This window comes from Panulirus ornatus, chromosome 69 (assembly GCF_036320965.1).
Source record: "Panulirus ornatus isolate Po-2019 chromosome 69, ASM3632096v1, whole genome shotgun sequence".
NCBI classification, from domain to species: Eukaryota; Metazoa; Arthropoda; class Malacostraca; order Decapoda; family Palinuridae; genus Panulirus; species Panulirus ornatus.
Genome location: NC_092292.1, coordinates 18,799,452 through 18,814,181, shown reverse-complemented (window position 1 = coordinate 18,814,181; position 14,730 = coordinate 18,799,452). Strand labels below are relative to the sequence as shown.

The 14,730-nt window shown below is 42.5% G+C and overlaps 1 protein-coding gene across 4 annotated transcripts in view; it reads right to left on the bottom strand.

The window, feature by feature from the left end:
* Positions 1–14,730, bottom strand: part of grh (grainy head) — a 216,022-nt gene that overhangs the window by 22,777 nt on the left and 178,515 nt on the right. For all 4 annotated transcript variants that reach the window (XM_071660207.1, XM_071660213.1, XM_071660212.1 and 1 more), the window contains exon 6: positions 461–555. In XM_071660207.1, the coding sequence (XP_071516308.1) occupies positions 461–555 (95 nt within the window). The remainder of the gene's footprint in view (positions 1–460; positions 556–14,730) is intronic.

The window sequence follows — 14,730 nt, the reverse complement described above, 5'->3', positions numbered from 1 at the left end:
GATGTATCCATTGTGCTTGTGAATTCGAAAATTTTCCTTGGCTTTTCCGCGTGGTGCTGTGCGCATCGGTTCGAATCAAAGGTGCGGCAGTCGGTCCACAATTCACCCAGCTGTTCATCCTCCCTCAGGGATTGGTCGATAAATTAGCTACCTGGCTTAGGCTAAGGTGTATATATATATATATATATATATATATATATATATATATATATATATATATCATTAGTGAGATGGCCTTTATTCGGACATTCAATTGCCAGTGCCGCCTCAGCTAAAAAAAAAGAAAAATAAAGCATGCGTATTGACGCATAACACGAATAGTATAGAAAAACAACACAGACACACATTGCACTTACACGCATTTTATATTATATCAATATATATATATATATATATATATATATATATATATATATATATATATATATATATATATAAACAAATGTGTAGGGTATCTCACCTTTGCTCCTGCCTCAAGAGGATTCCAGTATACGACGATGGCATTGTGAGCGATCTCTTCTATACACCCGACCAGACCAACGCTGTTCTTCGTGTCTGAAATACACAGTAAAGGAGTCAGACAAAGAAGGGTAACATGCAGGCAGGTGTCCCCTTTCCTCAACCTCCCCAACCAACAAGAAATTATATAAGAATGACTCAAACATTAATGCAAAAAGGTAAGAAAGACAAGAGACAATATATATATATATATATATATATATATATATATATATATATATATATATATATATATATATATATATATCAGAAAAAACACTAATAAAAGGAGAAAAAAAAAAACTGATATAATCTTGAGGTGTACATATCAATATCTAAAGGAAAACAGTTGTTACGAAGGGACAATTACACTGTTGGCTGAGTAATGATACAAGTACATGAATCATACATGAAAACACACTGGTATAAAATGGAAGGAACCTCTCGTACGCACAGTTACTGATGTATATAATATCACCTTGAAATCATTAACTCGACAGCCGCATTAATGGGCGGCGTAAAATTGCGAAATCTATTTCCCTCCAAAAGAGCCACTACACACTCATCGAAAGCTATCCCTTTCTCAATTGTATCAGTACACTAGTGACTCCCGGGGTCGTGTATGTAGGTAAATTTATGCATGCAAGAAATTCTTTCTTTTTTCATATTTTCAATTTCGTTTTTGGTTTATGGTAGGCTTGTCTAAGCTACTGATCATGAGCCAACACTCAAGCACACGTGAGACAATTTGGCTGAAGAACCTGTCAAGTGTTCCCAATTTCTCGCTCGAGACGTGTTTATGGTCGTCTGGGGATCTAGGTGTTTTTTTGATCATCGGTTGGGAATTACTTCCATCATGACCTTGTGACTGCCGTGATAGATAAGATAAATAGACAGATAGATAGGCAGATAGACAAATAAGCAGACAGTCAGAGAGATAAACAGGTAGATAGATAGGTATAGAAATGGGTAGGTAAGAGGGTAGAGGGATAGTTAAGTAGGCATATAGGAATACAAAGAGAAAAAAAAAGGAAAAGGAACGTGATAATGCAAACATCATACATGAAATACATCTTCACAAAAAAGAAATCAAATCACATATTCAAGTAGACACCATAGCCAATGCAAATGAAAAGTCACCCGCTCCATGTATCAAACAGGCTTATATGACCTGGAGGTAAATTTCAACAAACTCTACGAACGATCCAGTAAATTCCTTCGTGTCAGGCTGGGTGACGTAGAAGACTAAAAGCTCCCAGGCAACAGCAGGAGCTGTGCCACTGTGATACAGATCCTATTTCACATTCGCCCATGTGTGACCACCAGTCAATCTACCCCGGTGGTACGTGGGAGTGTGGTGGTGGCCGTTGTGGTGGAGATGGTAGGGTAGGGTGGTGGCGGTGGACGGGGGAGGTGATAGCGGTAGTGCCGATGGTGGTTGTGTTTGTTGTATGTTGTGGTGGTAGTAGTGATAGCGTAGTGGTTGTGGTAGGGGGGTGATGATTATGGTGGTGGTAGGATATTGACTCAGAGCAATGATGATATTTAAGAATATCTTCGTTATTTTTCATGAATGAATTGATACTCGGGACAATTTCAATAAAGACATCTTTTTTTCAGTAAAAACTCACTTCTTCCCTTACACTCTGGACCTTCCATCCTCAGCTGTGGCTGTCGGACAAGCAAAGAAGGACCTAAGGCTCCTGCAGAAGTCCTTTAACCCTGGGAAAATCTAGGGTCATGTGATCTTTCTTTAAGTCTCGGTCTGGTGGGGCGAGTGTTCAGTTTCTGAGCCGCACCTTGGCTTGGGTTTCACGATCCCTCGCTCTGTCAGGAAGGTTGGGATACCTTAAGGCTGAAGCGTATGTGTCCTTCCATCATTATTTGCCAGGTTGTCCGTCACATTTAGGGGGGGTCACACTAGGTGACGTAACGGGTGTGACACTGGGGGGCTCACTCACAGTCCTACGTGGATTGTCATATTGGGTTTGATTGTCAGTGATGGACTACTTGTCGTAACGTGTGTCACAATGGTGTGGTCACAGAAGGGGTTTGTGTAGGTGTCACAATGGTGTGGTCACAGTTGGGGTTTGTGTAGGTGTCACAATAGAGTGGTAGTAGGGGACGTCGCGGAGGTCAGTGTGGGGCGTCACAGAAAGTGATATAGAATAGGTGTCACAGTAGAGGTCACACTGGAGGTAAGAAAGTAGCAAGGTGAGGGTCATATTGGAAGTTAGAAACGATGGTGTAGCGAGAGTTACAGTGGAGGCCACAGACAGTGCTGCGATGGCTTCATAGTTGGGGTTGCACCGAGAGTCAGCCCTGAAGTCTTTCTTGGGCTTCCAAGACGCGATTCCAATGTTCAGTGTGTGATTACCATGTGTGTCTTACTGGGAGAGAGTTGCACACTCGTGGTGCCCGTCTTAATCTTATATATATATATATATATATATATATATATATATATATATATATATATATATATAGACCATGTCTTTACTTTTATAAATGTATATACTTATATATGTTAAGGGTGGAGGATTTTACACTCCGTGTGTGTGTGTGTGTGTGTGTGTGTGTGTGTGTGTGTGTGTGTGTGTTTCACCTGCTTGACGCAATGAGTCAAGACCATTCTTTGATGGAATCCAATCATGCACGTAGAGTAAGTTATATTTCGCAAAAGTACAACTTCCAGAAGTCGGTAATGGATCAAAACCCAACGTCCGACACAAACGCATACTTCAAAAAAAAAAAAGAAAAAAAAGGAGTCGGGATTACATCGCTCATGAATCAGCGTATTTCTAAACATGCTTTGGGGGTTGGTCGCTGATGAAAATGCTTTTCTGGGTTGTCGGCCGGCACACGAAACCCCTGAGCGAGCTACGATGTTGCCGATAAGCTCCGCCCTAGTCTGCGGGATCCTGCCACACCTGGGCTTGGATACCTATCTCATGCAGCCTTGAAATCTCCGGGATTTCGCCCAGACGGAGAGGAAACATAATAGCGTAAATCATCGGAAATGTCTCTATACATATGCATATATTTTCCCCACCGTAGTTATGAGGTCGAGGGGAATGTCTTAAGACTACACTGGAATACGAGTAGAAGACTTGGGCCAATGGCAACACCAGACAAGACGTCTCCACAACGTGGGAGTAAATTGCTTGCCAGAGGTGGTCTGAAGGTAATATTACACTATAAGCTCCACTCCCTGCAGTGTGGCTGGAAATGCCCCTTATCTTCTGCATTTTATGCCTCGTGTCTTCTATCTCAGTCCCATAAATACATTCTTTCTACAACGTACCTTATCTGTTACCTCTTCTTAATACGTTCTTCGCTATACCAGTCATATTGGGTTTAAAGTACATTTTTCTGCCACACAGATCATTACCTGTTGTCTATTTTTTCCCCTCCGTGGCCAATACTGTTTTCCGTGGTAAAAGCAATCATTACCTGTTGTCTAGGCTATGGTCAGTACCGTTCTTCGGTGCAACAATAATGTGCAATTCATTTCAAATTTCTTCCGAATCGTCTCATTTCTGCGACGCTTGGCCTTCGCGCGTCTCTTGCCGTATGGTTAATCTACTGCTTTGTTTTTATCTATCTATCTATCGTCTACTGCTATGTTTCTATCTATCTATCTATCATCTACTGCTTTGTTTTTATCTATCTATCTATCTCCTATATATTTGGCATTTGCGTTGAAATCAATGTTTTCTGTAAGTTTCCCTTAATGTTGTCAGCGGCACAGGCGATGGTGAAGCTGACTATAAGTGAATCTACGTCAACACACATTGTACGGCTCATCTTCATCTAAAATAGATAGGATTCCATTTGAATTACACCCACTGTAATTAATTCTCCTGTTCATATAAACTAAAAATGTCAGAAGAGACAGAATCTGTGCCAGGATGATTCTAAGACTAGAATCATTTCACATTATGGGGTATTACATTAAAACATAGTATGATCGTAATCATATATCAATATTAGTATATCATGTGATATTGGAGTTAAGTATTGGCCTGTTTCTTTTTTTCTTAGTTCAAGATTTATATACGTTAAACACACCTTGAATATTCTTAAAGAAAGTAAGGCAACTTAGAAGTGAAAACCTGAAAAAACAACGTTAAAAGATTTTTTTCACCGTTAATATTTTGAAATTTTTGTGAAAACCGTTAATTAGAAATTTTTCTTTCTCCATCCTCAACTATTTTCATCGAGATTACTGTTTTTTTGGGTCGTTAATATAATATTCTTTAACGTAAAGGAAGATTAGTTTATGATGCAGCTTCATATACATATAAATATAGAAATGATCATACCCTAGATCTACAGTACCTATAGAATGCTATGTTACAAGTCAGTTTTAAGATTTTTCAAATTATTACATAGATAACGAAAGCAACATGTTCAAATGTGCTTTTAAGAAACATGTACCTGATTGGCATTTTCCTTTTTTTCTAATCATTAGGCAATAGAAATGTGAACTACTGAAATTGGAGAAATGATTATCCTTAAAATATTATTGATAATGGTGAAATACCCAAGATGAGAATCAGATGAAATGGATGTTACATATCAATACAGATAATGGTATGCGTCTCTACCGTCAATGCACCGTGGCTTTCCTCAAACCATGTACAAGTCAACGCTGACACTGATACTTAACATGAATATGAAAAAAGATACAAATGCTCTGCTTTCCAAATACTATTCGGCCTATAGGTTTGATCTTAAGGTATTTCGACTGTAATTTTGGCGATGCAGTTGGAGAAGTGTCACTAAGGATATTTTCTTAATAGGTTTATACCTTATTCAAGTTTGATGGGCCACTGTGATCGTCTTTTTTTCTGCACTTCTAAGCTATCTAACTGTCCACCTTCTCATTATCTCCCCTTAACAGATACGTCCTGACTTATATTTTTCAAGGTAGGTTTTTCCCACTTCCTCCAAAGTTCACATTTCTTTCCCCCTCTCCTCTGTTACCTCTGTGTAAATCTTTCCATACTTCATTCAAGGTCTGACATTTGTCATGTATCCGAGCCCATGACTGAGGCCATGGACGTACAGAAAGAGAACACGAAATAACACCAACAGGAAGACAGCAACTTACTGCTCTGTGGAATGTGTGACAGGTATGATCAAGAACGCTACGTGACGTTGCCAGTCAGTGTAATCGTATACTTTGAGGCCAAATTTCGATTTCTTTTAGGCCGAGAGTTCGACTAGATTATAAGGTGTTGCCGTGATACCGGGAGATTTGTTTCAGACACACGCGAGGAAAGCGTAAGACCCACAGTCACTGTCAGAGATATGTAATCTCCAGTACCCCGACAGGTAAGGAGGGCCAGTATATGCTTGCAACAGTACCTCCTCCCATACTAGGAGGCCACGAGAAGCCCAGACAGCAAGACCCTTCTAGATAGTATCTCACACGCTCGCTACGGGCAATGGCACGGCCACACCAGACCCCCAGGCTTCGCAAGGAAACCGGCGAAAACCGAATGGTGAATGTTCAAATTATTAGCTTCGTCCGCATAAAGATATACGTCGCCATATATATATATATATATATATATATATATATATATATATATATATATATATATATATATATATATATATATTGCCTCGAAGAGATAGATGGGAACATATGGACCTGCTGCATAAAAGTGGGACTCATTCTAAAGTCATAGTTATCTGGGGAGACTCGTGCAGAGGGAGGCGTTCTTATCATAGGATGATGAATTAACCAACAGCCTGGATGTCTCCTCGTCTCAAACCTGAGCTCTTTTAGAATCACAACACTTGTGAATCGCACGGGTGTTCAGAGGCGGCGGGAGTGTGTTCAGAGGCGGCGGGAGTGTGTTCAGAGAGGTGTTCAGTTCATTTAGATACTATGGTTTAGGGGTGAAAAAAAAAGAAATGTTCCCTAAAGTTTGATATGTTCTGCTCTGTTACCCTACGCTGTGCCCTGTTAGAAAAGCAAAACATCGACACGAGCTTCGTCTCCCCACTGCTGTGTTTATATATGGCGCGAGGATTACAATTGGTGTTTTATGGGCATGAAATAAAAGAGAGGAAGAAATCTGATGAAGAAAAAAGATAAAGAATATTCTTAACGAAGACCAAATAAATGGTCAGTCGAGAGGATATTCACAAAGGGATCAATCTGCTGAATATCTGCTAGTAGATCATAAGTTATCCCATGAATGTCAAATGACATTTTTGCAACAAAGTGTTCAATGTAGAGAAAAGCACTTAACATATGAACCGTTGAACGTTATGAACACGTCGAGAACAACCGAATGAAATTACTTCGCTCAAGCATATGCCAAAAATAACGGGCTGAAATGGGTATAGATCTTGGCCAATTCATTGTACTACCGATATGTCAGCCTCTCTCTGTCTCTCTCTCTCTGTCTCTCTCTCTCTCTCTCAATCATTCTAGATGCATTGGTATGAGCTGGTGTGTTATATACGGTATCACAAACCCCTAAATATGGATATCTGGGCTACGAATCCTCACCTTACCATCGTACGATTCTTCGTCGCATTTCTTAAACATTTCATCATCCTAGCTGCTGGTAGCGCAGGACCTCTAGCGAGCTACATATGATTGACTTGCCTGTCCATCCGTCAGTTTAAGACACCCACTAATCTACAACAATCTATTTTTTACTCCTCTTTTTTTTTTCGTAACGGTCGTCTCAACTTTGCCATTTAACACAAGTTCAAAAACGACGAGATACTTTTTTTTTTTTCCTTTTTCTCGTAAGAAAATTTGGCAAACTTGGTGTGTTGCACAATGAGAGTGAGAATGTGATTGGCTGTAGCCCAGTGAGGGAGAGGGGAGGTGGCGCCTGATTGGCCACGTACATAGTGAAATCGTTATGTGGTTTGAGTATCATCCTTAACACCTGAAGAAGGTGTTAGAGAATGTTCGGGTCGTGGCTGTAGATCTCAGAGTTGATGGTCATAATGACCCTGACAGCTGACAGGCCTAATGCCCAACCAGACAACCGCCCAACCTTGACTGCATCTCATGCTCGGCCAGTAAAAAAAATAACAGCAAATAACTATTTTACTGATGTTATGAAGTGCTGGAACTCTAATTAAATGACTGGAGGTAACTTATGCATTTGGTTTAAAAAAAAGTATTCTTTAAATGCATGTACGATATTCGTCCGTCACAGAAGAATATTGCTATTCATATTTGTTGTGGTACTCAAACTATACATCACACACACACACACACACACACACACACACACACACGGGCTTCCGTGGTGTAGTGGTTATCGTTAATGACCATGATTAGCACGGGCCCGCCTGGGGATGGGCCCACATGGGTTCGAATCCTGGGATCGGCATTCGGCCCACAGCTAATTCCAGCTGTTCATCCTCCCTTCGGGGTTGGTTGATAAATGGGTATGTGAATCATGTTTGGGTGTGTTTTAGTGTGTGTATACACGTGGTTCATTTAGGTTTCACAAAAGAATACATATACCTAAAAAGAATGCAATCGACGCAAAATATCACAATTAAAAGAATTGCTGCTCATGCGAAGAAAAAAAGAAATCGATACAAGGATTGCGAATATCTCTCTCAATCTCGGACATTAAAGCACATCGATATAAACTGTGCAGGGATGCACTAGGGGTAGAGAAACACCCTGTACACCAAGAACCAAATATAAACACCAGTCATCGAGCCAGAGTAACAATTTGCCAGATAATCTGCCTCGAGATCTTATATGCAGACCGTAGAGATGTGTGCAGGTAAAGGGTTCACTCAATAGTAATTATACACATTTTGCTGGATTTGCCCCTTGGGGAAGGGGCTCTGTGGTTGATTACTGCTCCCTCCCAAGCTCTAGTTTTAAATCCGTTTCTTAGTGAGGTATGTCATGCTTTGTGTCTTGCTTTGCGACGAGGGGCGGTATGTTTTGTGGTGTTCTGTCCACAACTGTGGAAGGGACTGTTCGTCTCTGTAAACCTGCGTGTTTGGATGGAGCAACTTGTTTGTGGCCTTTGGAACTGCTTGTTTGTGGCTGGGGAAGTGTTAGCGAGAGAGTTGAGTGAGGGGCCATGTTGTTTGCGGCTATGGAGATGGGCTGCTTTGATTAAGATGTTTTATGTTTGCTGGGTACAGAGGCGACACCATATTTCGCTGGACACGGTCAGAATAAGGGATGGTTTAAGGCATAACTACCACTTTTACGACGATGGGGTTGTTAAGATGTATCGGACGGGCATACATATGGTGATCATGAATGTGGAATCGATACACCTGTAGTTGTCAAGGGTGTAGAATCGACGTTTGTAGTGGTCAGGTGTGTGTGTGTGTGTGTGTGTGTGTGTGTGGAATCGACATACCCGTAGCTGATCAGGTGGTGTGGGATCAACACACCTGTAGCAGTCAGGGTTGAAAGATCGACACATGCGTAGCGGTCAGGTGTGCAAAATCGGCACATCAAGAATTTTACGGTGATTTTTGTGGCATCTTGGAGTTGGAATGCTCCCCGCTCCCTCCGGTGCAAAGTATCGAGCCAGTTTTTATATATCTAGGGAGATCGGGGTTCGTCGGTGACACTGTACATAGCAGTTACTCTTCATGCACAGTCGATATTCAACATTTCTGGTAGGGTTGGTGGTGTGTGTGTGTGTGTGGGGAGGGGAGGTTGGAAACATCGCTGGAATTCTTATAGCGAGAGAGAGAGAGAGAGAGAGAGAGAGAGAGAGAGAGAGAGAGAGAGAGAGAGAGAGAGAGAGAGGTCACCTTTACTTCGAAGAACCACGTCATCGATACCCAGGTCACTACGAGATCGAGCGATCGTAGCGACGTCAGCCTAGCCCACCAGAACCTGTCGGTAGCTGAGCGCCACACTGATGGTCCTCCGCGCGTTATATTGAATTCACACGTTCTGACACGCCGTCGCAAAACCCTGGACATTTACCCAACCATTTTGCAAACTAACTCCCGAGATCTTTCCAGGTCTTCGGATGCAGATGTTAAACGATGATCCGCAAAGGGAGACGCCATCAGTAGATGATCACTTTATGCCTAGGGTCAAAAAATAATAAGGGCAAGTTCGGGCGACTGGCACTTGTAGACTACTATGGAGAAGTTAGAAATGATCACTTGAATGGTGAAGCACAGCATCGACCCACAGATGAGACTGCAGGCCAGACTGATGGGCATTTTCAGCAAGAGGAGGAACTACAGTGTGTAGAGAAAAGCGAGGATGTGATGGATGAGAGGTAAGGTTGTGGTGGAAGCAGAGACTACTACCCGGCCAGATGGTCAGCAAAACTACCACTGAGCTAACTACCCACTCATCCTACTAACCAGCCATCTAGCCAGGCAGTTTACCAGTCAGCCAACTAGCCATCCATCCATCAAGCCAGTCATTCCCAGAGAGCCAGCCTGACAACCAACGAACCAGCCGATCTAAGTCAGCTCTGGTGGTCGTGAAAGACGCGCGAGTCAAAGTAATACCAATGATGAGTCAAGAAATGTCGGGTTAATTGTGGTGATGGCGAAGGCTCAACCGGTAACTGATCAGTGAGGAGTCGTCCTTACGATAAGAGGCTCCTCCCACGAGTCCGTCACAGCTTCCTCACCATCTCCCTTCCATTTCACTTCCTCCCTTACGTACATCCCCTCCTCATGTGGTACAGTGTCTGATGCTGTTATGTCCAGCAAACTGTGGTGAAGCTGATGGTATAGACCAGTCGACAGACACGTGCTGCCTGTGTGGCGACCGAGTTAAGGGCTCTGTTCAACGTTGACGCCCGGGTAGTGCAAGACGCGAGAAACGTAGGTGGCCAAAGTAGTTGAACATATCTAGCAATATAATAGATTCTGATGGTTCCTCCTGCTTTTGGTACTTGTTGATCAAGCGTCGCAACAGCTACAGGTTCGCGTGGACCACTGGCATCCTCTCGATCCTTCTGCCTCGGCAAGACGGCCAATAAGATGGGTTTTGTCGGGGCGAACACCTGCCGTGATAGCTCCGCCTTGCCTGCCATTACTCACCGTTATGGAGCCTGATGGTGGTAGTGGAGGCGGCGGTGTGCAGCGGCCGCGGGGCACTGGGAGCTGTACCCTTGCCTCCACGAGATCCAACTCAAGCATCAGGTAGGTACTCTTGCTCCACTGCACTGCTCAATATTAGTAGCGTTCTTTCTCAGCCTGCTATCAACGGTACCATATAGTTTGCCTTATTTACTAGTCGAGTCAGTTGCTGTTTGTAGATGACACGGTTCTGGTAGCAGACTTGAGAGACTTCAGAACGTAGCGGACGGGGGTTGGGACAGCGTGCGAAAGAAGGAAATTGAGCAAGATGAAAATATGTTGAGTAAATGAGGATGCCTTTTTGTTTCCTGGACGTAGAAGGCTTCAAGTGTGTCCATCCCCCGTATACCACCTATACAGCTGTCTATCTCCTGAATCCTACGCGTTAACACCCCGCTATTACTACTATTCACCCCAACGCCAAACTCCCTATACAACGCGAGAGTCCAGCTTTCTTCTACCATCATCTAGAGATAAAACCCGCCTCTCTTTATGCCCAAAAATGATTCCTGCTCTACGTTGTCCGCATCCCCGTAGCACAAGAAGGAATGAATGCCTTAGGGGCAGATCCTCGTCCCGTGGGAATGCCTTGACTATGGGATAATGGATGTAAATGACAGGTTGCGAACATAATGCAAGACACAGTGGAAGGCTCTGCTCCGCCATGAGTGATAGGCCATACAGCATCTGTGGCAGATCTAAACATTGGGTGGAGTGGGAAGAAAACGAGCTTGCGGTTCTTTTCTCTCTTTCCCCCCCATCTCTCTCTCTCTCTCTCTCTCTCTCTCTCTCTCTCTCTCTCTCTCTCTCCCTCTCTCTCTCTTTCTCTTATGACCAAACAATTATATGTCTGAACCAGTATGGTATTTTCTTTTTCACTCGCATGCATATCACATAGGTTTAAGCATACTATTCATTTAGATTTCAAATACTCGTAGTCAAGAATTGTATGAAACTGAAAAAAAAGAAGAAAAAACATGGAAAGAATTTTTTCTTTTGGTCAGACGTCATCTAGTGGGGTAGACAAAGGGATGGTTGGATAAAGGTCAGCGACCTGAGGATGGGATAATATTAGGATGGGATGTAGGAAGCCGACGGTGGAGGAGCAGAGTACAGAGTCATACTTCGGGCAAGTCCCCAAGACACCGGCATAGGAGCTCACCCGCTTCAGAGAGAGAGAGAGAGAGAGAGAGAGAGAGAGAGAGAGAGAGAGAGAGAGAGAGATTGAAGTGACTGAATCTCAACATATCTTGCTGTAGGAAGCGATTCTTCTGGCTGTCTTTAAATCACAGAAACGAGGCAATGAACGTCGCCACAAACAAATAAGTATGTTTCAAAGCACAGAAGCTATTTGTTCGACCCCAGTGATGAAGTGCGAGTGAGGGGTTTGTTGTTGCCTTGGAGGGGGGGAGGGTGGTCACTGACTCCGAGTTACCGAATGTAAACAAACGGTAAGTACATCATGAAGTAGATATCATCTAGAAACACAGAGCAAATAGGGTTAGTGCGAAGAGATCGAGATGAAGAGCGTGGAATTATTATCATCTTTCTGTACAATTTATACAATCCCAACTTAAATGGGATGTCACACACACACACACACACACACACACACACACACACACACACACACACATCCTGAAACGATGAACAGCGTATTGAAATGAAAAATGGAGTTCCTTACTTATGTACTTATTATTTTAAAGTTGATTCTTAAAGAGATACAAGTGTATTCATTCACTTCAGCTCTTGGCGCATTATATTTCCCCCAATCTTCCACAGTCTGCCTCTCTATCCCGTACGTTCATCTGTATTCCTCCACATCTTTCTAACCAGCTTAAGTCTGCTATACGTTCTACATGACCATACCACCCCAAAACATGACTTTCATCCATGATCCCTCTTGATGGCTTTACACCACATAACCTTTCCACATCTTGATCCGTTCTCCTGATTGTATATAAACCTCGTGAATCATTCAGATCTACTGCTGTTATTTTTGACCTAACATAACCTACATAACAGTTAGCTTTCACGGCATCAAGGCTGGAGCAAGTACTCCTTCAGGCAAACTTCTTTGTCCACGTTGTACTTAGAATTTTCCCATTCGTCAGGAGCTTTCAGTGTTACCTGCAATTTATCGCCTTCGCATGTCTGCTCTCAACCTCGCCTTTCCCGCCGCAAAGCCTTACTAAACTTTACTTTTAGATATTCAAGCGCATCTATCACTTCCAGTACTTCACCGTATAAAATGATCTTTTAATATAACCTCCCATCTTAGTCGTATTCTCACCTATGTTCTGCATCATCCTTCCTATCGATTCACCATGCGATCCAACTCCTCTTCTGTTTTAGCGAACAACACAGCATCCATCGCCTTGCACACACACACCGACCGCAGCAACTACCATCCTCTTTTTCCATGGTCAGGTATCACACGGCGGTCATCTCCACCCTTGATTTCGTCTCACGTAATACCCGATCCCTAAGAATATTAGATGACCATCTCCGACATAACACAACCTTGACGTAACTTTCATATTCTTTTTTCCACACCGTTCACTCATGCCACCGATTACTCTCACACATGAGCAGCTTCCATTGTATAAGCTCCTCACATCATTTGATAGTTTCTCTTATGGATATCATATACGTTCAAAGCTTCCCAGAGTGTTTTCATATTGACTTTATACCTTACATTTCTTTCTAAACTTTTTTCCACTAAAATGCAAAAAAAACAATTCACTCACTGTCTTCTTTCCTAAACCCACCTTCTTCATCACCAACAAATGGAATATCAATTTCTTTAACACCATTAGTCACTACGCTACCATAGACCTTTGCCCGCCATAACAAATAGACTTATTCCTCTATAATTCTTAAACTCATCTTTAATCTACTTTATACAGTAGAGAAATTAATGCCTTCGACCTGACATCACAGACTTTTCCACCTTTCCAAGGCCTTATTGTCTCTACGTTTTACCCTTCTTTTATCACCACAATCTGGCAGCCTCTGCTTCTTCCAGATCCTCTTTTGTTTTCCCCATACCGACTTAGACCTTCATTCCTCTCTTTTAACAAACCTTACATGTCGCACTCCACACTTTCCTAGTAGCCCCCCACTTCTGAAAGCTTAAACTGTCTCCACACCACTTCAAGCTTATCCTAAACCATCTCAGAACCACTCAGGGTTTCATATAAGTTCTTTTGGAAGATACGTTTCACCCTCTCTTTCCTGGACTTGTCAACCCTTTCATTCTTTCTATAATTACAGCTATATTCCTACATCATCTACGATCAAAGAGAAACCAACATACCATTACTGACAAATGCCATCCCCACCATGCGTCATGCATACTATCCATCATGTTCATTCTTACCAAAATCAAGTCAAGTCATGATCTTGCTTACCCTGTCTTCCCTGTACCATTACGATATGTATCTATTTGATTATCTTTATCTTTAGGTTACACAAACACTGTATTCATGCCTACTCATGCACACACATCACGTATTCTTTCACTAATGTCATTTACCTCCGAGAACTCATACCCACATATCACTCCCTCCTCCACTCTGTCCGCCCAACCATCCATTCACCTCACCCATTACATATATTTTCTCCAGAAGGCATCCATAACCGTCTCACCTTTGCTATTACACTGGCACATATGCAACCATTACAGACAATCTGAGCATCTCTCACTCGAGTTTCACAACTAGTAATCTTGTTCAGAAACACTTGCAGTAAAATAGCTTTTCAGACCATCCATCCTTCATTAGCAATGCCACACCTTCCCTTACATAACCATCTGCATTATCTTGCAGGCTTGATTTCACACCCTTCACTCCATCCCACTTTAAAAGTCCCACTAACCAGCAACCTTATTTCATACAGGCAGGCTTGATTTTGCCTCTCTAGAAGTACAAACATTTTTCCTTCCTCTTACACGTATCATTTTTCCTCGTACATTCCACACTCACCCATAAGGACCTACACATCTCTTATCGGAAGCGGTTGCAGACGCGCCTCTCTCGTCCGCAGCCACATGCACCTTCTGTGTGGATTGTGTGCAGGGCTCTGGGTTCCCCAGCCCCAAACCCGTAGATTTAAGTATGAAAGGACAGGGACGCCTAATTGTATGAG